At 47.2% G+C, this 25058-nt stretch overlaps 1 protein-coding gene across 1 annotated transcript in view; it reads right to left on the bottom strand.

Moving 5' to 3' along the window:
• Positions 1 to 1182: 1182 nt before the first annotated feature.
• The window catches only part of EPHA2 (EPH receptor A2), a 38368-nt gene continuing 14492 nt past the window's right edge, over positions 1183 to 25058 (bottom strand). The window contains exons 4-17 of the mRNA XM_074218344.1: positions 17919 to 18074; positions 16804 to 17136; positions 16339 to 16454; positions 15233 to 15386; positions 14696 to 14795; positions 13931 to 13986; positions 13547 to 13672; positions 12426 to 12611; positions 11373 to 11434; positions 11035 to 11244; positions 10096 to 10245; positions 8920 to 9113; positions 7872 to 8027; positions 1183 to 2340 (exon numbers count right to left, since the gene is read on the bottom strand). Of these exons, the coding sequence (XP_074074445.1) occupies positions 2235 to 2340; positions 7872 to 8027; positions 8920 to 9113; positions 10096 to 10245; positions 11035 to 11244; positions 11373 to 11434; positions 12426 to 12611; positions 13547 to 13672; positions 13931 to 13986; positions 14696 to 14795; positions 15233 to 15386; positions 16339 to 16454; positions 16804 to 17136; positions 17919 to 18074 (2105 nt within the window). The 3' untranslated portion in view covers positions 1183 to 2234. The remainder of the gene's footprint in view (positions 2341 to 7871; positions 8028 to 8919; positions 9114 to 10095; positions 10246 to 11034; positions 11245 to 11372; positions 11435 to 12425; positions 12612 to 13546; positions 13673 to 13930; positions 13987 to 14695; positions 14796 to 15232; positions 15387 to 16338; positions 16455 to 16803; positions 17137 to 17918; positions 18075 to 25058) is intronic.

Here is a 25058-nt window from a genome sequence, read left to right as displayed (position 1 = left end):
TTAATTTCCTTGAATTTAGGAGGTTGGGTTGGAGAATTTTCATGCTATCAAAATTTCTTGAACTGAAAGGAAATGGAAGCTGGGAACTTGTCTGGTCCTCCTTGGCTTAGTTGGGAACACAAATGCTGCAAAGGGCAGGTCTCCTAGCTCATATCAACACCTCTGGTCTATAGAAATAACCCTTTTTTTTTAGGCAATTAGGTTAAGTGACTTGCCCAGGGTCACACAGCTAAAGGTGGAATTGAACTGGAAACTTCTAGACTTCAGCACTGATGCTCTAATCAAAAACTTCTTCATTAGAATCCCTGCCTTGAGTCTCTCCTTCTTACAATTTACTCTTCACTCACTAAATTAGTAAGCCTAAAACACTGGGATACTTCTGTCACTTTTTTCCTAAGGAAATTCCAGTGGTTCTCTTCCATTGGAGAGGATAAAATGCAAATAAAATGCAAACTCCTATATCTGACTTTCAAAACCTCTGACAATCTGGTTCCCATCTACATTTCCAGGCAGACAACTCTCCTCCATGCACTGTATGATCCAGGTAAACTGGCTCACTTGATGTTTTCTTGCATACGTGATTTCCCACCTCCATGCCTTTGCCCAGGCTGTCTCTACAATTGGAATATACCCCCTTCTCCTTGCCACTTCTTAAAAACACTATGTTTCCTCTTACAGGCCTATTTTGATCTTCCAAATTGCCTCACCAGGAAACTATCTGGTATATAAATAATTGTATTGAACTTCTCTGTCTCTTATTCCCTTCCCCTCCCTCCAAATAAAATGTTAGCCTCTTGAGGACAGACTTTGTTTTTATCTTTGTATTTCTAGCACCAGAAAACGTAGGTGCTTGATAAACTCCTATCAAATGAATGAATAACTGAATCTAGCACCCCCCCCATTGTATAGATAGAGAAGCTGAGACCCAGAGGGGTACAACTGGCTTATTTAGGTAACAAGGGGCAGATCAGGGATTTAAATCCAGACCATCTGACTCCAAATTCATTAGTTCTCCTGAATCTGTGGCTTCCCTTGTCATACTTAGGAGACCCATTTCCAAAATACTGATTCCCAGAGAACAAAGGCACACCACAGGCATATTTGGAAACCAATTACAATTTTATTTTGATGTAGAAATAATTAATTTCTAATAAATATAAAAAATAATAAATTAATATCACAAAAAAAATAACCCACAAAACACCAAACTTTGCTAGATTAACACTGACAGACTAGTGACCATCATGGAGGGAAGTGAGGCAGGAGGCCGGAATAAATGGAGAGGAAGGAAAAGGAAGACCATCCCTCGGAAGTTCATAGCATATGACAGTGCAGGCTGGCCAGTTGGTTTCCTCCCAGACTCAGGAATGTCAGATACAGGACCCCTCCCAATCCCCCACTGTCTCACCCCCAGCAGGGTCCCAGACAAACACACTCTACAAAGTACAAAATATATAAAATAAAAACACAATCCAGTGAAACCTTCCAGGCCCCAGTCAAACACTACATTGGACTGGAGGATGAGGGGGATGTGGGAAGGGATGGTCCAAATTTCAGAAAATGGTGGAAAAAGAGGAAGTGGGGTGCCCAGCTCCTAGGTTGTCTTGCCCATCCGTCTGTGGTCTGGTCTCCTTGGTGGTGTTGGGTTTTTCATTTTTGAGTTCAGTTCACTCTTATATTCACTCTTATAAAGAGTGAATAGGGATGGGGTACCCTTTTCCCATGGGTATGGTCTAATCCCAGATCACCCCTCCCCACTGCCCTGTGGGAAACAAAGCCCACAGAGCAATTTTAGAAATGCCACAAGAGTCAAGGGATTTACTTTTTCCCTTGGAAGGCACAGTTAAGTGCTTGATGCCCATCAGGGGAATGGTCCTTTCTCAGAGAAGTTGAAGCAGGCTGAAGAAAAGTCTCCAGTAGGCTATCAGGCCAGTAGTAATCTGGCCACCTCCAAGCCCTATACACAGATGCATCCCAGGACAGCATCAATAAGGGACTTCAAAGATCTAGTGAAGAGAGCACCTTGGAGCAAGATAAGAATGATGCTGAGGCCAGGAGGATGGTGATGGCCTCTCCTTCCTTAGCAGCCAGTTTTCCTCCAGGAGGGAGGAGGCCATGGTTTGTTTGAATTCTAAAGTTTCTTCAAGTATTTCCTATTTGTTCTACCTGCTGTGGAGGAGGATGGACCTATCCTCCCTGGACCCATCCTCTCTTCCCACAGCAGGTGGTTCTGCTCAGATGGGGATCCCCACGGCGTTCACTTGCTCCTTAAGACTCAGGAGGCTGTAGGCAATGCGCTTCTGGTGGCCAGGCAGGCGTACCCCGATCCTTTTGATGTCGCTGTTCGGGAGGGAGGGAGAGAGGGAGAGTTAGGGACTGGAGGGAGGGAAGGAGGGCAGGAAGGTTTGGAAGAGAAGGAGAGGCAGGAATTGGAAGGCAGGATGAGGATTTGGGGAGCTGTGGGAGGGAGGTAGAGGTTGGAAGCAAAGGGAGGGAGAGAGGTGGAAGAAGGGACCTGTGGGAGGGAGAGATGGAGTGTTATGGCACCACAGAGAACCACAAACCATTAGAACCCACAATGTCAGAACTGGAAGAGATCTTAGAAGAGAGATTCAAAGCTGGAAAGAATCTTAAAATAAAAAATATTTCAAGGTGAAAGGGAACTTAGAACATAGGATGTCAGAGCCAGGAGGGACCTTAGATCATAGTAGAATAGCAGACCTCAGGATGAGGGGAGGAGGACCTCAAAAGAGAGAATGTCAAAACTCAGAGTAACCTTACAACTTAGAATGTTAAATATGGAAGGAACCTGAGAAGTGGAAAGATAAATCTTGAAGAGATTTTAGAACTTATTGGAACTGGGAAGGGACCTTAGAATTTAGAATGCCATAGAAGTAAGGAATCTTAGAACACAGAAAGCTAAATCTTAAAAATTAGAATGTTGGAACTGGGTGGAACCCTTAGAACTTCAGTTGTTGGAGCTCATACAACATTAGAATTTAGAATGTCATTACTGTAAAGAACCTTAGAACATAGTAAGTCAGAGCTTGAAGAGATCTTAAACATAAAATGTCAACATTGGAAGGTCCTTATTTCTATTTAAAAAAATAGAAGTTTGAAACTAGAAGGGTTCAGGGAACACAGAATAGGAGATTAAAGGGGCCTTAGAATAGAAAATGTCAGAAATAGAAGGGAACTTTGAATAGTAAGTATATTTATTATTCTGTGGGTTGGAAAACTGAGCCTTGGAGAAGGGAGATGTTTGGGATCCTTCATGGACTGCAAACACTGATTTTTGATGGCTCTTTCTACTGTATATCAAACCTGGAGAAACTTGAGGGTGGCAGGGGTGGAAGGAAAATTATCTCAATGTCTCCTTGTGTGACTGGAATGTCTAGTAGCCTAAAGTAGGGGATGCCTATGATCGGGAACCCAAGGGAGTTGCCTAAGCCCCTCTATACATAGATGTCACCACTCAAGGTGTGGTTTTCCAGAATGAGTCTTACGTGTCCCCAACTTGCCCTCACCCTATCCAGTGATCTCAGAGCACTTAACAGGAACGACCAACCTTCCCAGTTTCTCCCCGGGGCATTTCCTTCTACCCACTATACAGGGAAATAGAGGGCATAGAGAAAAGATCTCCCCAATTTGATCACAAAAGATACCCCAGGCTCCCAGAGATACTCATGTCTCAGTCTGGAGAACCTTTCAGTCAAGGTATCCATAAATGATCAGCTATAACTCCTCCTCTTTCCAAAAGGGTCTTGGCCTTCTTCCAGTTCTCCCTTTCCTTATTCTTGCTTCCCCCTCCTCCCCATGTACAAACCTGCCCATGCTCCCCCAAAGCCCCAGAGAGGATTTTTTTATTATGGCCTTTGTTACTCTCCCCGCCGCCATCTTCACCCACCAGACCCAAACAGATGAAAACACCCAAGTTTTTATGGGTCCAGTCTCTGGATCGTTAAAAGAGCTAATTATATGGCATTTGCTTCTATTTGCATCTCTTAAGACCTGATTTTCCCACAGGCTTTGGGAGCTTCCAGAGAGGTGTGCTGAGCAGGGAAAGACAGTTCCAGACCTCTAACAGAAAGGTCTAGGGATAAGGATGACCTGGCTCACAGGAGACTTATCCCCGGACAACCAATTTCCTCCTAGAAGCCCCAGAAAACAGGTTGCTCTTTTCTCAGATGCAACTATGGCTTTTAGAAAGAAATATATACAGTGTTCTTCACAGAACTTAGATCTGGAAGAGTCCCAAGAGATGAGGAAACTGGGATAAAGTGACTTTCCCAAGGTCACACATCAGAGGTGGGATTTGAACTCAGGTCCTCTGTCTCCAGAGTCAAGATACCATGTTGACTAATTTCAGGGAGGGAAACCTGCTTTGTCCAAATAGAGTAAATCTCCTGGTGACTAGAACAGTGATTTCTGCATTATAGTAGGAGCTTAATAAATATTTATCTAATCAAATTGATCATCCTGTTGATGAAATTATAGGATCATAATCTTAGATCTGGAAGTGAATGAAAGAACATCTAATTCAACACCCAAAGTGATGGGTCGGATAAAATCTATGTGGCTTTGGTCATATAATTCCTCCTTTCCAAAAGGCCTCCTCTTCAGCACAGTGAGGGAACTGGATACCATGGACTTTAGACTTTCTCCATGTTCGGCTATTCTACCCATCTCTGACATCCTGTTCTCTAAGGACCCTCCTAGCTTTGACATCCTAAGTTCCAAGACCCCTCCCAGCTCTGATATTCTGTGTTCTAAGGACCCTCCCAGCTCTGACATTCTGGGTTCTAAGCTCTCTCAGCTCTGGCATGTTGTGTTCTAAGAGCCCTCCTAATTCTGGCATTCTGTGTCTTAAGTCATATTTTAGCTTTGCTTTCTATGAGAAGACTGTGTGGAGGAGACTAGCAATTAGATCCAGATGCTCCTTCCTATGTGCACTCCCTCCCCCATCACCTTCACTATCCTTAGCACCTCAATGCCATTCCCATATTTGAAAGCTACACCTGACTCTTGTCCCCATCTTTTTCCAGAGAGAAAGGTGTGGTTAGGCCTACGACTCAATGCAGCTTCAATTCTAGGAGTCCATCCATCCCTAAGCCCTGTCTGGTACTTCCCAATCTAAACCTACTCCTGCCTCAGTTTCCCTCTCCAGAATCTAGAGAAGTTTCTGCCTTGCCTTGGCTTGTTAATAAAGTAGTCTGTGATCAAAAATAAGGAATCAGAAGAGAATGAGTCATGAGGCTCAGGGCTTGTTCAGGACCCAGGACAAACAGTAGAGGGAAGAGAACTTAGAATAATTTCTTGTATTTTTATCTAATACTTTAAAATGATCCCAAACTCAACAAACCAAGAGATGACAGCTCATGGGAAATCAATTAGCAGGGGATCCCAGAGCTATTTTCAGGATTCTTCCTGGAGGGTACATTTCCTGTAAACCTTTTTCTGCTGACCCCTTAGGACAGGAATTGTTTCTATTTTTCCCCAGGGGTGGGGAGGTGGGGGGTAAAATAGGGTAGTTTCTCTCCCTCTCATAAACAGGATTTGAAGCAGACAAAAAAGAAGGAAGGTATATAGAGATGAGGTTTCAGAGTAACCTTCGAACAGAAAATGTCAGAGCTGGGAAGGGCCTTGGGGAAAAAGAATAGTAGAGCTGGGAAGGTCTTAGAAAAGAGAATATCAGAGCTGGGAAAGCCTCTAGAAGAGAATGTCAGAGCTGGGAAGGGCCTTAAAGAAAATAACAGGGCTGGGGGTCTTAGATGCCATCTAGTCTAAATCTCTTATGACAAGAACTGAGACACAGAGAGAGTAGAGATGCCCTCTGCAGAAGCAACAAATAATATAATTCCCAGTTCTACCTCTTCTAAAGCTCTCTCTCTTCTCTTTGATCTAATTAATTTTCTGCAATCTCCCAAGCTCCCCATCTCTCCCTGCAAACCCCTGCCCTTACCCCAAGCTGTTTCCCACCACAGGCAATCCCTTGGGGAGGGAGAGATGAGACCGGCATAGGGTCCACTTCTAGCTGCCTGGCCAATAGGATGTCTTAAGTGGCTTTCCTGGGTCTCCCCAGGGAAAACTCTGGACCAGCTCAGATCTAGGATCCAAGGCTCTAACTCTCTCCTCTGACCTTCTTAACTGGTTCCCAAATCCCTCATGAGGCCTGTTTTCCAGGCAAGGGGCCGATTCTCATGAAGAACTCTAACCTTTCAGAAATTGGGCTGTTTAAATAGTCATTTATTTTTAGAGGCACAAAAGGCCTCTCCGGGTGATTTCCCCCTCTTCTGGGGGGAATTCTCCCTTTACCGGGGCCCACCCTTCAAAGGAAGCTGGCCCCCGGGGGGGAAGGAGTCTATGCATGGTCGTCTTGCCAAGGGCCTGGCCATGCCATGCCGGGAAAGGTCCCCAGTCCCAAACCAGAGAGAAGGATGCAACTCTTCCAAGAGGTTCTGTCAAAGATCCAAACCCTGAAGCTGTCAGGAACCTGGCCAGGGGTTGGGAAGCTTACAGGGAGAGGGAACAGAGAATTTAATTTAGAAATGGGAATAGGCAGAAAGTAAAAGAGAGATACACAGATTCAGAAAGTCAGTGATATGGATAGGTGAAACAGAGAGAAATAGAGTCAGAGACAAAGACAGAGAGGTAGAGACAGAGAGACAGAAAGACTGGGAAAGAGATGGAGACAGGGAGGAGCAGAGAGAGAGCGAGAGGGAGAGCTAGAGAGAGAGAGAGGAGAGAGGCAGAGATACACAGACAGACATACAGAGAGAGAGGGAGAAAAAGAGAGGAAAGGTGGAGAGAAAAAGAGAGGAGAAAGAGGGAGGAGGGAAAGAAGGAGGGAGAAAGTGAGAGGGAGGAGTAGAGAGAGAGCGAGAGGGAGAGCGAGAGAGAGAGAGAGAGAATCTTCATTGTCTAAGTATAGGTTGTCATTTTAGCTCAGAATTAAAGGGACACAATGTAAGATTTACAGTTCAAAGATTTTAAGAATCATCTAGTCCAACCTGTTCCCCTTTTATAGATGAGGAAATCAAGGTCCGGAGAGGACAAGTCGTTAGCCTAAGGGCACACAGGTAATAAACATCAGGGGTAGGATTTGAACCCAGGGTCTTAGGATTCCACTCTAACACGATGATAGACAGTGTGCCCAACAGATGTGGCCTTCCTCCTCCTCTCTGATACCTCTGAGAGGGCAGGGACAGGGACAGAAATGGGGGAGAAGGGAGGCTTTGTGCAAGAAGGCAGGGAGGGGCCCAGGGATGGGGAGCAGGCATTAAGCCCAGCCTCAAACAACTCAGAAACCAGATGAAGCCGGTTTCCCCAGTCACTGCCTCTGCCCATGGCCCTGCTCCAAGGCTCCTTTCCCTGAACCACTTCCCCTGTGGGCTTGGGCAGCCTCCGAGACGGAGACAGGAGAAGCCGAGTGGATGGAAAGAAGCTGGACCTGGAGCAAGGGCATCTGGATCTCAGCTCCATGATGAATTAGCCCCGTGACTTTGGGCAAATTGCTTCCCCTCTTGGCCCCCACAGTTTTCTCCTCTGTAAATTAATAAAGTTCTAATGTTTCTTTATGATGAACATCCTATATTCTAAGAATCCTCCTGGGTTCTAAGGGCCCCTCCAGTTCTGACATTCTGGATTCTAAGGGCCCCCACAACTCTGACATTTTGTGTTCTGAGGGCCCTCCCAGCTCTGACATTATATGATTCTGGAGGCTTCTGTGGTAGGGCCAGGTAATTGGGACCTCAAATCTCACTGCTCCCCACTGGGTCTCCCATCATTCTGGACCTCCAGCAGTGAAAGCCTGGGCCGAGATCCCAGCAGGCAAGATAGGCTGAGGAATGGGCTGTGGGGAGGGCACTCACTCGTTGGTCATCTGCACCACCTTCTCGATGGCATTGTAGCCCGATGACATGAAGTGCTCTGTGTACTGGTGCATCTTGATGGACTCGAGCCACTCGGACACCGTGCGGAAGGGAATGCCCTCAGAGCCACTTGTGCTGGGCAGACGGATGGACACCCTGGAACAAAACAAAAACTCTGTCTGAGAGCCATGGTGAGAGCTGGGTCCTAGGGTGGGGGTGAGGGTAGAGGAGTCCAATGGCTATGGAAGAGGTAGCATCTGTATTTGCTAAAATGGGAAGATCCTTGGTCTAGGAAACAACTCCTCTGGTCATTGCTGTGCTAGTCCCTTTGTGGTCACTATTACCCTCTGGGTATTGTGTCTTCCCATAGAATGTAAGCCCTGAGAGGACAGCAACTGTCTCTGTCTCTCCAGCAAATGTTTATTGATTGATTGGCTGGGATTCAGAAGACATTTCTAATCCAAGTTTCAATATTAACCTGCTGAATGGGTAAGTTCATTCTTCTTTCTGGGCCTCAGAGGTCTCATATGAGAAGAGAGGGACACAGCTTAAGTGGTCTGTAAGGTACCCTGGCAATCTATGGTCCTGTGTTTTCAGCCCACTCCCTCCTCTCCCCTCCCAGACTCATTCCTATGGCTGGCATTGGTCTGTTCAGTCAGCTTGGTCTCCAGGGGGAATCCTCCTACCCTGTGAAGGAAGCCTGCTTCAGCTACCAGAGCCAACAGGGATGCCTGCCTTGGGTTCTGTCATGCCAGAGGCTCCCTGCCATTGCCCCCCCCCCCGGGAGCTTCTACCCTCCTTGGCCTAAGCCACTCTTGGCACAGCCTTTGAGAATGCTCTGATACTACTTCTTCCTACCTCCCTAGAAGCTAAGGAGGAAGAAAGTGCCCCAGAATAAGGGCTGGCTCCTGCCACCTGCTAAGCATGGGCACAAGCCACTCCTGGAAGCTTCCGTGCCCTCCCAGGCAGTTGGCCAGCTATGCCTGGAGTGGGTTTCTGGAGGGGGCCATGAGCCATGGGATTCCTCAGGATCTCCCTAGAGGCTTACCTGGGGTCAAAGTCTGCCAGGGTCTTGAGAGACTCAGGGGCCCGGATGAGTTTGTCCAGGATGCTGACAATGTCAGGGAACTTGGGTCTTCTTGCCCGCTCCTGCAGCCAACACTGCATCATGAGCTGGTAGATGGCCGAGGGGCAATCCATCGGAGCTGGCAGCCGGAATCCCTCATTGATGGCTTTCATCACCTACACGTGGGGTGGGGAAGGAAGGGAAGAGAGAGTGAGGGGTTTTAGGGCTTTGTGGGAAATGAGCAAGACCAAATGGGGGGATCCAATCTTAGGGCCTGGGTGCAAATTCTGACTCTGGCAAGCACTACCTGTATGATGTTGGGCAAGTCATTTAATCAATCTGGACCTCAGCTTCCTTGACTAAAAATGAGAGGGTCGGTTCCTTCTAGTAGTATAGTGTAGGTATGGGTATGAGCTTAAGCCGGCACAAAGACTTTTGGGACACTTTGTATATGGATTTATATTAAGCACCCATTGCATGAAGATCTGTCCTCGGCCTCTGGCTCCATTCCTCAGCACAGGGGAAATGAGGGTTAAAAAAGTGATCCAGTTTCTCTCTTTAAGGAGCAGCTGTGACCTATGTTTCCCCCCCCCCCCAAAGTAATTATTAAGTGCCTATTGTATGCAAAACTCCATTCATTATCTTTAGGGATACAAAAGGGATGAGCAGATATGAAGAGGTCTTGTGGATTTAATTTGCCTAGACTTGAAAAAGATAAAATGAGATAAAATAGATGAAATACGACCAAAAAAGAAGGCTGGAGGCAGATAATGAGGGGCCTTGACTAACACCTGAGGAGTTTTTATCTCAGAGGTAACAGGGAGCTGCTGAAGATTGCCTTTGACCTCTTGCTGAGGTTGGGAGGCTGAGACATGCAGATGTCTCTAAGAAGGGATCCAGGTACGGTGGAAAGAATCTTTGCCTATCACCCTAGAAGATGGGTTTAAATCTGACTCTATTATTTCCTGCCTCTGACACTTTGGACAAAAACCCTTTCGTTTGATAGGCCTCAGTTTCCTCATATGGAAAATGAAGAGACTGAACTATATAAGCCATAACATCTCTCAGATCTACATAAATTCTATCACTTGCCCACAGACCCTTGGTAGTTGAGTCAGAATGCATGCCAGCCACTAGTCCAGGTGTCCAGAAACCTACCTCATGATTGGACAGCTCCCAATAGGGCCGCTCTCCATAGCTCATCACCTCCCACATGACGATGCCATAGCTCCACACATCACTGGCAGAGGTGAACTTGCGGTAGGAGATGGCCTCGGGTGCTGTCCATCGGATGGGGATCTTCCCACCCTGCAGAGCACAAACACAAGGACTGTTAGTAGCCAGGTTCAGGAACTCAGGTGGCCAAGTGCTCCAGCCTCAAGCTATTAGAGGTCTTCCTCAAGGAGGAAGGGACTCGATTCCCTTTTTGATTTATTTCTCAATATTTGCTTGGCCCAATTCTACCTCACCTGAATATGAATGAAGAAGATTAAGCTGTGTCACACTAAATACGTCTCCTTTCTTCTAGGTTTCAGATTTTGAAATAAATGGCTTGGGTGTGGTACCTCGAAGGTTCCTATTCCAGCTTTGACATTCTGTTCTAAGGCCTTTCTCAGTGACAGTTCATGTTCTCTTCTAAGGTCTCTTTGAGCTCTGATATTCTGTGTTCTAAGGACTCTGCCAATTCTGACATTTTGTGTTCTAGGAGCCCTCCTAGCCTTGTGTTCTCAGGTCCCTCCCACCTCTGACATCCCAACATATAAGTTCCCTTTTACCTCTAATGTCTTATGACTGTACAGTCAGGAGGCAGGAGATAGGGGTCCTGGTTCTTGACATTTTATATAATCAGAACATTATTTAACACTTCCCCCATGCCTCAGTTTCTCCATGTGGTACACTTCCCTCCCAGGGATGATGTAAGCATTAATAGATGTGGACGTTCTTTGAAAACCCACACTTTGTAAAAACCAGTTGCCCTATGGTCTGGCCGGCAGTTTCCTCAGCTTTCTGTAACAAGGTAGGTCCATTAGTCTACCAGGTTCTACCCAGACCCAGTTCCTTCCCACCCAGTGCCCCGGCACTCCCAAGCTCACTCACACTGGTTGTATAGGTGGCCTCGGGATCATCCTCCAGGACTCGGGAGAGCCCAAAGTCGGACACCTTGCACACCAACTGGCTGTTGACGAGGATATTGCGAGCGGCCAGGTCCCGGTGGACGTAGTTCATGCTCGCTAGGTATTTCATGCCTGAGGCGATCCCCCGGAGCATGCCCACCAGTTGGATCACACAGAACTCACCATCCTTCTCCTAGAGTTCCCAGAGGCAGAGGGTCAGTAAGTGAGAAGGCAAGCAGACCACCCTAAGCCCTGTCTGACCATGCTGTGCCTGGGATGTCCAGTCCTCCCTTCACCTCAGTATGGACCCCAAGGACTCACCCGAAGGAATTTGTCCAGGGCGCCATTCTCCATGTACTCTGTTATGATCATCATGGGCTTATCTGTGGGTAAAGAAGGAGAATTATTGTGGGGGGGGGGGGGGAACTCATCTAGGTAGCAAAGAAGACAGAACTGTTGGACCTTGAGTCAAATCCAGCTTTAGATACATATTAACTGTGTGACTCTGGGCAAGTCATTAACCCCTACATGCCTCAGTTTCCTCATCTGTAAAATAAATGGGTTTGGATTTTTGGCTTCTAAATTCACTCAGACAGTATTTTATATTATTTATTCACTGTTCATTAGTTTCTTTTGCTTTATCTTTCTAATTTATTTTTAATTATATAAATATTTTATTTGTTTTCCAATCACATGTGTTTCTACAATCTTTTTTGCAGTTTTGAATTTTACAACTTCCCCTCCCCCCACAGAAAGCAATATGATATAGTCTTTTCATTTTCTTCTATTTGGTCAATATACTTCAACATCAGATTTGTGATTGCACATTCATATGTGTGTCCTCCATATGTGTTCTGCTAGATTCTACACTCATGAGGGCTCCAAGTGTCTTATATTTATTTACCTTTGTATTTTCTCCAAGAAATGTTACTGAATGAAAAACAGTTTGGAGTACAGGGGAAAAAAATCTACTGCCTTTCGAGTTGGAGGAGCTGGATATGAATTCCTTCCTGTTTATTTAATCTCTGTGCAATCTTTTGTTTTTAATTTTCTATTTTTTAGGTTTTTGCAAGGCAATGGGGTTAAGTGGCTTGCCCAAGGCCACACAGCCAGATAATTAGTAAGTGTCTGAGGCCGGATTTGAACCCTGGACTCCAGGGGAGGTGCTCTATCTACTGCACCACCTAGCCGCCCCTCCCTGTGCAATCTAAGTAAGCCTCTTGCCCTCCCAGGATCTCCATTTGTGCTGATTTTGTCTAAGGAGATCCCTAAGGTCTCTCTCAGCTCTCAGTCCTCCACACTCTTGTAAGTGAATCCAGGCTCCTTCTTCAGCATCCCTACCCCCTACCCGCAATGATGGAAGGAGCTACTTACATTTGGAGACCACTCCCTCCAGGTGGATAATGTTGTGATGGTTAAACTGGCCCATGATGCTGGCCTCACTCAGGAAGTCCACTCGCTGCTTCTCTGTGTAACCCGCCTTGAGGGTCTTAATGGCCACAGGTACCTCCTTCTTTCCTGAAGCCTTTAGCGACCCCTTAAAAACTTCTCCAAACTCACCTGTCAGGAACAAAGGGAGGAGAGAAGGTTGACCAACTGCAGCCCTATCCTGGGTTCTGTCCAGGACAGAGACTGCAGGGTGGCAACTGGGACTCTGGTTCCACCATGTTCTGGTTCACCCACCATGTTCTACCTCTCACCACCATAATTCAGCCAGATGGAGAAGGGGTCCAAACCCTGGACCTGGTGTCAGGAAAGCTGAATTCATATTCCATTTCATGTATTTACTAGCTGTGAAACTTTGGACAAGTCACTTAACAGCTTTCTGCCTCAGTTTCCTCATCTATAAATTGAGGATAAAAATATATCTACCTTATAGGGTTATAGCTGCTGTTGTTGTTATTATTCTTATTATTATCCCTGGGAGAATGGATGGCAGAGTAGAAAAAGTCCTGAGTTCAAGTCCTATCTCTGTCATTTACTGATTGGGTGACTTCTATAAACCTCAGTTTACTTATCTATAAAATTGAAAGAATAACCTAGATGATTTCCTAGGTCCCTCTTAACTCAAAATGCTATTATTAAGATAAAAACATGTTACAGAGGAAAGAACATTGCATCTGTAGTCAGAGGAACTAGGTTCAATCCCCAGCTTCATTATTGGTGAGCTGTGTGACCTTGAGCAAGTCATATGACATCTCTGATCATATAGCAAATCAAAAGAATGACTTAGATGACCTCTAAGGCTCTTTCCACTTCTAGATTTATGATCCTCTGAATTTATGAAAATCCTTTCTCATCTCATCTCATTTTCTGTTCTAAAGACCTCTCTTACTTTGACATTCTGTGTTCTAAGGGTCTTCCCAGCTCAGACATCCTGTGTTCTAAGGACCCTCCCAGCTCTGACATTCTATGCTTCCACCATTGAGGTTCTCTGATTCTAGGCTGAGAGAGAGAAAATGTGAAATAGGGCAGAAGGGAGGAGCATCTCTCACCTGCACCAATCACTTTTTGCCGAGTGACACAGGATGGATGGATCTCCGTGGTGAATTTCAGCACGGCCTGGTTGGGGTCCTCGTAGGTGTGGGGATCCACATAGGTTTTCAGGGGTTTCAGTTGTTCTGAGAAAGTAAGAAGAGGTGAGGGGGCCATTATGCTTGGGCACTTGAGCAAGGCTAGGAGAAGATAGAAAAGACACAAGTTTCTCTGACTTGATTCAGTGTTTCTTCCACACTGAGGGTCATTCTTATTGGCTAGAATGGCGGTGGAGGTGGAGGTGGAGATGGGGATGGGGATGGAGGAGGGGAAAGTTGGGCAGAAGAGACCAGAGTTGGAATCAGAGCAGGCTTTGGAAAGAAGAGTAGAACTAGAGGCCTTACCTGATTTGGAGAAGTAAACGTCCTCAGGTGACTGTCGGGCTCTTAGGCTCCTCCTCCTGAAATTGCAGTATTGATCAAGGATGAGCAGGGCATGGCCTGGCCTAGGGGGCCTGGCTCCATGTCCCACACTTCTCTTGGGAGGAGCAGAAGGATGGGGAAATTCTCCAGAGGAACTGTCACGTGCCCATTTGGATACTCATCACCTTCACTCCTTAAGACCCTCTCTTCCCCATGAAGTGGCCATAATTACAAGTAGGAACAGCTTTTGGCATGGTCTACCTCACTCCAGGCCAGAGGCTAGTTTGGGGAGGCCCTTAAGGTCACCTTACTCTGGACACCTCAGGCTTACTGAGGAGGGAAGGAAGTGTCCAAGGTTGGCCAGAGGAGCAAGGGGAGGTGAGAAGGGGGTCTGATTTCCTCCCTTAGAAGATCAGAGTAGAGGGACCGGAGAAGTCATTAGTTATTAATTTTTTCATTTTACAGATGGAGAGGGTTAAGAGACTTCCCCAAGAATCACACAGCCTGGATTGGGATTTGAATCTAGGTCTTACTGAGCTTAGAGCTCAGTGTTCCATCCATTATATCCCATTGCCTCCTTCCTGAACTGTGTGGTCCTGCAAAAAACAATTTATACCTCTAAATCTTCATTTCCAAATAGATATGATAACCTTGACTACCCCTGCCCTCCTGCCCATGCTAGAAAGCTCTTTACAAACTAGTATTATTGGAAAGCCAGTGTTATTCATTTATAATTGTTATTATTACCTTCGGTGGATGAAAAGTCCGGCTAAGGCCAAGGCCAGGAGCAGGAGTAAACCACCCAATATCCCACCAATGACTGCCATGTTGCCTGAACTTTCGGTAGCTATAGAACAAGGAGGGAAGAAAACAATCCAGAGTGAGGAGGGAAGGAAGGGGGTTCTTAGGAATCTTACTGGTCTTCCTCATCAACCCTGGGCACGTTGATAGATACCATAGCCCTAAAGGTTAGCCATGCCCCTCCTCCAAGGAAGCCTCATGCTTCAGGAAGAGCTCAAAGCACCACTCAAGTGGGCTCTCCCCTTCTCATTTCCATTTTCTTCAGAAGTTTCTAAGTTCCTAAAATCCATTGAGACCCCAGAATCAGTCAATGTTAGGTTGCCAGGGTCTCAGTTTAGTCAATTTAAGCAGACATTATCATCTTTTAAGTGCTGTGAGATCCTTTTTAAGCGTCAAGGTCCTAACCATCCACTTTGAAGGCAGCCTCTATCCTGATATCCAGAAACCTCCTCCCACAAACACCATTCAGGGCTCCCAACTCACAGAGGGTCTGGAACTCATGGACTCTGCTGCCTGCACCCTGGCCCTCTTGTGTTAGGGCCTGGACCTGGACCAGGTAGGTGGTACCTGGCATGAGGTCATCCAGGGTTATGGAGAAGTCCTCAGTGCGGCGAACATTGTAGCTGTTGGTGTCTTTCTACAGGGGGAAAGAAAAGGGTGGCAAGTATTAGCTATGCCAGCAGAAGGCACAGATCTGATCTGTTGGCAGCCAGATATCCCCCAACAGAAGTCATTCAGTGCAAAGAATATGGAGAAATGCCATGTACCCCACTTAAAAAAAACCATCTTCCCCTATAGCAGAAGCCCAGATGCTTAGTTTCACTGCCTCCTTTGTCTTTAGACAGAGGGTGAGGGACCTGGATCAGGAGATGAGCCCTGGTCACATCTGCTGCTGGGGAGGCTGATAAGTAGGAGTTTAGTTACATAGATGACCTCTTAGAGTCGGATTCCCAGAAAGGCAGAGTGGGGGGAGGAGGAGTAGAGTGATTGAACTCAGTCTGGGTTCAAATCTCTGTTGACTATTTACCACTTATGATAGGGGCCTTCTCTCTCTGGACGTCAGATTTGTCCTCCAAAGAGTTAGACAACTGGACTAGATAATGGTAAAGGTTATTCCAGCCCTGACATTCTATGTGCTAAGAGACCTTCTAGCTAGGACCTTCCATGTTCTACTACCCCTCCCAGTTCTGACATTTTGTGTTTTAACCCTTCCAACGCTAACATTCTTGTGTTCTAAGAGATCTTCCAATTAGGACATTCTGCATTCTATCGTCCCTTCCAGCTCTGACATTCTATGTTCTAAGAGACCTTCCAGTTAGGACATTTTTCGTTCTATTGTCCCTCTCAGCTTTGACATTCTGTTCTAAGGGACTTTCCAGCTAGGACATTCTTTTTTCTATTGTCCCTCCCAGCCCTGACATTCTATATTCTGAGACCTAACCAGGACATTTCATGTTCTACTGCCCCTCCCAGCCCTGACATTCTGTGTTCTGTGGCACTCCAAACATTCATGCCATGAGGCTCAGAGGGCTCTGCCCTCCCCTTCCTCTAGGAAAACCAAGAGGAAGATAGCCCAGAGCTCTAATTACCTTCTTGTGGTAGGTGACCTCGTATTTCCAGACCCGGCTCTGCTGCCTCAGAGGTATCGTCCAAGACACACTCAGGGAGGTGGTGCTGCGACTGTCTAGCTTCACCTTGGGGGGTTCTGTGGGACACACAAGGGATAGAGTCCTGAGCCTGAGTCTTGAGGTGATGGCGGTGGGGAAGGCAGAACAAGCCCAAATAGTAAATCTAGATAATGATGCCTCCAATTTCAGGCTTCTCTATCAGACTTCTCCTCCCCCCACTATAACTCAGTATCCTCTTCTCTACATCACCCTCTCCCTGCCTCATGATTCAGGTCTCTCCATAGCTATGCCCACCTTCTACTTGGCCCCCTTGCCCTCCTGCCCATGCTAGAAGCCAATTTGCTCCAAGATAAGTTGCACCCCTATGTATAAGTTGTACTCTTTGCCAGTCCCTGTATAAGGGCTGCCCAGTACTGGGGATCTTACCAGTCTGGTTGATGCTGACGCTGGCTGTGCGGAAGCTGCGGCTGGTCACGAGACCTGAGACACCATTGCGGGCCTCCACAGCGAAGGTATAGTTAATGTGGGGTTCCAGGTCACTGACAATCAGACTGTTGCCAGACAGCCCGTAGGGGGGTTGGGAGTAGCGCACCGTGGACTCACAGGGCTGGCACTCTCCAGTCTCCGGCCAGCACTGCTCACATGTGACAGTGTAGGTGATATCTTCCCGACCTCCCGTGTCCTGGGGGGGCTTCCATCGAAGTTCCACCTTGGCCCCCAAGCCAATGACAGTGAGGTGGTAAGGGGCCGATGGAGGACCTGAGCACAAAGGAAGGACAATCTTTGATTGAGTTCCAGACCAGAAGGTTGAAGATGGTGGGTCCCAGAGAAACAGACCCAGAGGGTTGCTGCCGAGCCAGGATGAATCTTGGGTTCTAGCACTGGCACAATCTCCCTCTCTTTCATGGGACCATCTGTGCCCAGTGTCCACCCAGCTCACATGGAAAAGTCACTAGATTTGGAGTCAAGAGAGCTAGATTAGGATCCTGATTCTACTACTACCTATGTGACCTTGGGTAAGAACATAGGAGGTTAGAGTTGGAAGGACCCTTAGAACACAGGCTGCCAGAGCTGGCAGGGCCATAAGAGCAGAGAATATCAGAGCTGGCAGGGCCCTTAGATACAGGATGTGAGAGCTAGGAGGGCCCTTAAAACAGGGAAGGTGAGAGTTGAAAGGGACCTAGAACTTACAATATCAGTACTTGGGAATGTCAGAGCGGGGAGGGTTATTATAATATAAAACAGAAGAAATGTAAGGGCCCTTAGAATAGAGACTAACAGCTTTGTGAGGGACTGAAAGCCATAGGATGCCAAAGCTGGGAGGGTCAGTAGAAGACAGAATGTCAGAACTGGGAGGACCCTTAGAATAGAGAATATCAGAACTGGAAGAGCCCTTAGAATACAAAATATCAGAATTGGAAGGGGCCTTAGAACATAGAGTGTCAGAACTGGGAGGGCCCTTAGAAGTCATTAGAACATCCTCCCCAGTCCATGGTTCAGACTCCTCTACCTCCCTCTCCCCAAAGGTGCTGGTAACTTACGGGTACAGGGCATGGATGAAGGGTCCTCTGGAGCCCGGAAAAAGCCCTCTTCACACTCACAGATGGTGGCAGCCTCAGGAGAAGGCACGGTGTTCAAGGGGCACGGGCTACAGGAGCTGTCTGAGGCATCTGACTTGAAGGAGCCAGGAAGGCAGGCTGAAGGAGAAAGCCAACGGCCAGGTTAGAGCTCAGAGACCTCTCTGGGGCTCTCAGGCCCTCCCAACCTCACAGAACAGTTGCTAAGTCTCAAAGATGTTTCCTTCATTCTTTCTGGTCCACCAGTATTCTTTGTCCTAAGGCAGTGTACTGAGGTAGACTAAGTGCTAAACCTGGAGAAGTCCAGGAACTGAGGAAAATCTGGGTTCAAATCCTCCCTTAGACACTATACTTGCCTAGTGAGATCCTGGGTAAGTCACTTCTCCTCCTATTTCCTCAATTGTAAAATGGGGATAATAATAACACCTCCTCAGAATCGATGCAGGGATAAAAATGAAGCAAGATTTGTTTAAAATTTCTTAACAGAGGGACTGGCATATGGTAGGCACTACATAAATGCATGATCCCTCCCTCCCTATCTTGTACCAGGATGGTTAGAACTACCTCCTAACTGGTTTTCCAGACTCCAGTTTCTCCACCCTTGATATCTCCCATAAGATGCTAGAATAATCCACATACACCATATTCTTTGCTGGCATCTGAACAGGGACTCAGGAGTCTTCACGGATGACAAGACCAAACCCCTTGGCCTGTCATTCAAGCCCCTTCTCAGACAGGCCCAAATCCATCCACTGAGCATCATCTCACAGAGCTTCCTAGACTGGTCTTTTTACCATTCCCCTTCCCCCTAACCCCAACCCAGAACCCAGAATATTAGCATTGCTGGGCTGGAACAGAGAGGTTGAAGTGTTTTATTCAAGGTGACAGAGATGACAGTTGGGAGAGTCAATGCTCAGACATCCTACTCCAGGTCATTCCACAAAGACCCGGAGAGCTGGAATGAAGCCACTGGCTGACTGTCAAGACCTGGCTAAATCTCGGCCTCCCAATGACACCAAGGGTCCTCTTCCTTCACTCTCTGACCCCATGGGAGCCTTCCTTCCCAAGACACCTTAGAAGGAACACTGACTTTGGAGTCAGAGCCCCTGGGCTAAATAGGTGGGTGACTTAACCCCTGTGGGCCTCAGTTTCCTTCTCTGTAAATGAATTACAGTAGATGATCTCTAATGATCCTTCTAGCCTTGAGTCACAGGGTTGGCCTGCCAGTCTGGAGGCCATCCAGCTGTTTCCCTGGAAAGGAAATGGGACCAATCACATTTCCCTCCTGAGGAATCCACTTCCCAGGGACCTGGGTTAGCCTTTCTAACCAGGGCAAGGAAGTGACTCTTCCTTCCCTCTTCATGGAGGTCCCTTCCTGGAATTCGGAGCAGTCTGCTTTTCTGCACCTGTTTTTTTTTTTTGTCTCTAATATTATCCCACCTACAGCACCGCCTACTACCCCATACAACCCCTTGCCAAACACAGAATCCTTTAGTCTCAAAGGCAAACAGCTGCCTAAACACACCACCCAAATGAACTTCTGCCCTGGTGGGGTTGGGGGGAGGGATACTTCTTCCAGCAAGCCTTTTTCACTCCATAGGACTCAGTTTAGTCATCTACAAGATGGGGGAGAGGAGTTGGCACGAGATGAGGTCTTAGTCTTCCAGCTCTCAGTTCTATAATCTCATAATTCTTCTGAAAAGGCCACTTTCCCCACAGGCATTTCTCCAAACTTGCTCCCTAGTACCACCCTCTGAGCTCCATTTTTCTCTTAAAACCATGGGGCATGGGGCAGCTAGGTGGCATAGTGGATAAGAGGACGGGTCCTGGAGTCAGGAGGACCTGAGTTTAAATCCACCCTCAGATACTTATAATTATGTAGCTGTGTGACAAGTCACTTAAGCCCATTGTCTTAAACAAATTTAAAAAAAAATTTAAAACCATGGGGCAGTCTGGGAAATATACTCCCTTCCGCCACTTGTGTATCTCCAGTGTACCTCAAATAACCACAGCAACAGACTGTTGACCAAAGTCAAACTGCTGGTTCGTGGCAGAGCTGAGACCAGCTCCTTCCCAACCTCTCTCCCTCCCCCTGCACCATCCTCCTCCCCTCTTTCTTCTCATTTTTTCCCCTTTCATCCTTCCTCTTCTCCCTCTCTGTCTCCATTTCTCAGTCTCTGCCTCTCCCTCTCTTTTTCTTTCTCTCCCTCTACATCTCTCCTTCCTTCCCTTTCCCTTTATATATAGCATCCCAGTCTTTCTCATTTGCAGATTTACAGATTCCTTCCCAGAACCACGTTTCTAAATGCATAAAATAAAATCCATAGGATTACAAAGGAAACCAATTATGCCAGAGTATACTTGTTAAAATATAGGGGGGGGGGAGCCCAAGTTCACAAAGCCCAGGGTAAGGAGCCCTGATCTCAGATAAGAGGAAGATGAAGATAACAGATAACCATCCTATACAATATGGTTTAGTTATACCTATAACGCACAATATTACACCCACTGGAAAGGTGCAATAAGGAGGATACTCCTTGCCCCAAGGAGAGAGATGAGGAAGGAGGATTCAGAAGGAGGTTTCAGGGAAGGTTGAGGTGAAGGGTTCGAGGAGTACAATGGAGCCAGTGCTTTTGACTCAGGGGCTCAAGGCTACAGGCTGGTTCCTGAAGGGATAAGTGGCTTCTTCTTCTTCTCCAAGGGAATGGTTATCAGGCTGACACCCTCCCAGAGATGGGGCTCAAGCCACATTTCCTTTCTTACTACCTGTTTGTCTCTTATTGCCCAAGGACAGTCTCATGTCTGCTCACCCACTCTACTCCCCTGTCCGAAGCCTTGGGAGACCCCAAAGGAAGGCCAGGGTGTGAGGGAACCCAAAGTGTCCTAGGGCTAAGGAATCTACATGCAACTTTCTGAGATGATGCCCTGCTTCTTCAGGTCAGGGACAAGGCCAGGAAGAGGCTGGCAGCCCTTTGGGGCATTCAAAGGCAGAGTGCTATCCAGGCCCCAGCTGTTTCTCCATCCCAACTGCTTTCTCATGGACTGGTCATCTGGCCCTCCCACCCCCATCTCCTCAGAGGGCAGGATTATCAGTGATTGGAGTTGAGAATGACTCATCCCTGCAAGTAATGCCATGTGCCTAATGCCCCCCCAAAGGGAAGGAAGGATAGTTGGAAAGAAGAAAGGGAGTAAAGAAGGAAGGGAAGGAAGAGAGAGGAAGGGAGGAAGGAAGGAAGGAAGGGAGGGAGGGAGGGAGAGAGGGAGGAAGGAAGGAAAGAAGAAAAGGAAGAAGACAAAAATAAAACAAGATTGAGAGAGAGAGAGAAAGCTCAACTTTGGGTGCAAGAGAAATCAAATCTCAAACTGACTAATGACTTGAATTAGGCAATGAGACCCGAGGAGGTCTGATAAACACAGATTTAAGATCAGATAAATTCCCCTTTTTCTTCCAAGCACTCAGGAACTAGAGACATGTCCCAATTCCTGGTGTCCAGTAGAGGAGAGGGCAGAACAGGAGGGTGATGAACCTGAGAAAGCAGCCTTAGGACAGCTGAGCTTTTCATGGGCTCAGCGTTCCCAACTTCTGGCTCTCTGGTTGGCAAAGAGGGGAAGCCAATATCCCACAGCAGGCTGGATGGCTTCCTGCTGAAAATATTTGCACAGTTTGAAAAAATACCAGAGTCCAGCTCCAATTCCCTCCCTCCCCAGCCCTGCTCCCCTCCTTCTAGCCCTGCTCCCTTTCTCCCTCTGCCCTGATCCATGCCTTTTGCAAAAAAGGAGAGGAGGTTTCGAGAACAAAGAGTTCCCAATTCCCTAGCCCCAAAGACCCGAAGGGTGACCTAGCCACTGCCCTACAGTAGGGAACGAAAGAATTGGGAGAGATTTCCTCTGAGGATGTGCTACTAAATATCGAGAAGGGAAGGTAAACAGGGCTTGTGTTCCCTTGCCAACAATGCCCAGGCTCTGGTCCCTTGTAAAACTCTCCTATTCCGTCCCTCACTACTTGCCAACCCTCCCTTAGAGGTGAGAACTTGAGGATGGCTAGGAAGAGGGATTAAGGAGTAGGGGGTGGGGAAGCTCCAAACCTTGGGACAGTGGGTGCCTATCTCCATGTTGCCATCGTTCTCCAGGCCCTTGAGACTAGGTTGCACCTTTTTTATCCCCCCCCCCAATAATACTCCTAAAGGACTGACGTGCAGAGATTCTTAGAACCCCGTGGGATTAGTCAGCCAGTGAACTGATACCTCCCTCCGCAAGCCCCCCTTTTCCAGCCAAGCCTCCATATCTCTGTGGTTGTATCTGATTCTCTGTGACCCCACTTGGGATTTTCTCAGCAGAGACTCTAGAATGTTTGCCATTTCTTTCTCCAACACATTTTTAAAGATGAGGAAATTGAGACAGAGTTAAGTGACTTGTCCAGAGTCACATAGCTAGAAAGTACCTGAGACCAGATTTGAACTCAGGAAGATGTCTTTCTGACTCCAGGCCTTACCTAGCTGCCCTCCACATCTCGCACATTTATGATTTTGCTAAACTGGGCAAAACCTCTCTGTTCCTATGGAACCAGCAGCATGGGACCTCATCTTTCCCACATATTTATTTGTTGTTCAGTCATGTCTAACTCCTTGTGATCCCATGGACCAATTATCCTGCAATTGCTATTGTGCATGAATACCAAGAGATGTCTGGCTGAAAATGGCTGTTCTTGGAGAGAGGAACAACTACTCTGACATATACTACATGGAGACCTCCATCTTTCAAGGTCCCGGCGAGCTCTCGAAAATTAGAGGCCATAAAGTACATTGCTCTTGATAGTCATCTTTGAGGGGAATTTTCAAACTGGGAGCTGACCAGTCATGAAATTATCCATGACACCCAGCCAGCACCTGCCCCTCACCCTTCTGTCTTGGTGTCTTATATCCCTTACTAGACTATAAGCCCTATAAGATCAAGGGCTATGCTAAGCATTTTACATTATCTCATTTGATCCTCACCACAATCCTGAGTTAGGGGTTATGATTATCTTCTTACAAATGAGAAAACTGAGGCAGTACTTGATAGTTGAACGAATGAATGAATAAATGAATAGGACATTAGGGCATAGTGACAGGAACTCTGGATTTTCAAGCAGGCCCAGGTTCGAATGCTGACTCTGCTTCCAAACATTTATGAGTTTAGACAAATCACTTTCTCGGGGCCTTTATTTCCCCTTCTGTAAAATGAGAGGGTTAGACTAAATGATTTCTAAGGTGCTTTCCAGGTCTAACATCTTATGGCCCTAGAATGAGTGAATTGAACCAAACCTTCAAGGCTCCCAATGGAAAGGTCTGACTTTGAACGGTCTACAAGGGCTGGACTCTCAGTCCTTTCCCAGGATGTTGGGTGATGGTCCTTCACCCCCCTGAGCAGAAAGGCGTAGGTCTAGCACATTGACAAAGATGGCAGCCCTGGGCTAGGCTGGGGAGGAAAATTAGGGCACGACTGCACCTGGCCTTGCACCCTGGTTTTTCCAGTTTGTCAGATGCCCGCCCCCAAGGTGGCACCACTGGGTGACTCAGGGGCAGACACCCTCCTGACTGATGCAAGGCTCAGGGACCCCTCCCATCCTGAGGCCACTTCCCAGTCCAGTGGTGGGCTGTTGAGGTCACAGGGTCAAAGGTTGGAGTAGCAGTTCACCTCTCAATGCCCCCCCCCAGCCCAGGGGAAGCACTAGACCATTAGGACTGTCCTTGCCTTGCCAAGCCTGGCTCCCAGCCGAGGAAGAGGGACGCCAGGGACTGGACTTTGTCCTGCCCATGGATGGCAACAAGCTAGTGACCTTAGAGTCACTGACCTGACAAATCAGGGACAGGCCAGTAACTGGAGTCATGCAATGCTAAAGAATTCCCCCCTGCCTCTATTTTCCCCTTGCTCTAGGCTCTCACTCCATTGGAATTGTTTTGGGGGTGTCACCTACTATAGAACTGGAGTTTATATTTGTGGCTTCTGTAGTAAGAGGGCCTAGGAAGAGCCCTTTACACACACCCCAGGAATTTTCTCTCTCTAGTGCATTCTTTGACCGACCAAAGTGAGATAAGGAAACTGCCCTACATCTGGGCCTCCACCTCCACCTCCGCCTCCACCTCCATTTTGCTTTCCCTGGCTGGTTTTATCTCCTGTTTGCTTTCTCTCCTCGCCTTCCTTCCGCTGGGCTCTGAGGACTCATTATCTCTAGGTCATAAAGGGAGGGGTGAGACAGGAACCCAAGCCCAGACATGGCCACCAATGGCCCTATTTGCCAACAGCACATGCTCCTTGGCCTTCTACAATGGTCTAACATGATAGAGAAGTCCCAAGTCAGCACCCTGGAAGGGTAGGCGGGAGCCCTGGGACCATTCTTTAGTCAGTCCTTTATTAAACTATATGAAAGACTCTGAGAGAGATAAAAGGGGGACAAATGCTCCCCAAAGTTACTTCAAGGAACTTAAATTTCACAAAATAAAATTGCTGGCAAGGACCATATTTAGGGGCTTAAGGGCTTTCAGTGACCTTGAGAAGGTCTGGTTATGTCTGGTGAACAAGTAACTTTGGGAAAGCAGTTGCCAACTCTACCAAGTCAAGATAGTTCTTAATGATTTGCCTACACAAGGGCATGAGCCAAGAATGCTTATTTTGAGGACAGATGGGAGGGGGAGGCAATTGGGTTCAAGTGATTTGCCCAGGGTCACAAAGCTAGTAAATGTCCAAGGATGGACTTGAACTTGGGTCCTCCTGACTCCAGGGTCAGGGCTCTATTCCCTGTACCACCTGACAGCCCCTACCCAAGAACTCGGAATGTTAAATTAACTTGCTCAAGATCAAGAGGTTCAAAGTAACTGCTGGGGTAGCAACCGAGGTGTCCTGACTCCCAGAGGGTTTAAGATTTGGATATAGCCTGAGAAATGGTAAAAAAACAATGACTATAGGCCCTCAACTTTGAAATGAAAATTTTAGGTGAAAGGATTTCCAAGGCCCCTAGGACCCTCCCAGCTCTGACGTCCTGGGTTCTAAGGACCCTCCTAGTTCTGACATTCTATGTTCTAAGGCGCTCCCCAGTCTGACATTCTGTGTTCTAAGAACCCTCCC

The sequence above is a fragment of the Macrotis lagotis genome, chromosome 1 (genome assembly GCF_037893015.1).
Source record: "Macrotis lagotis isolate mMagLag1 chromosome 1, bilby.v1.9.chrom.fasta, whole genome shotgun sequence".
NCBI classification, from domain to species: domain Eukaryota; kingdom Metazoa; phylum Chordata; class Mammalia; order Peramelemorphia; family Peramelidae; genus Macrotis; species Macrotis lagotis.
This window is presented reverse-complemented; position numbering and strand designations above follow the sequence as displayed.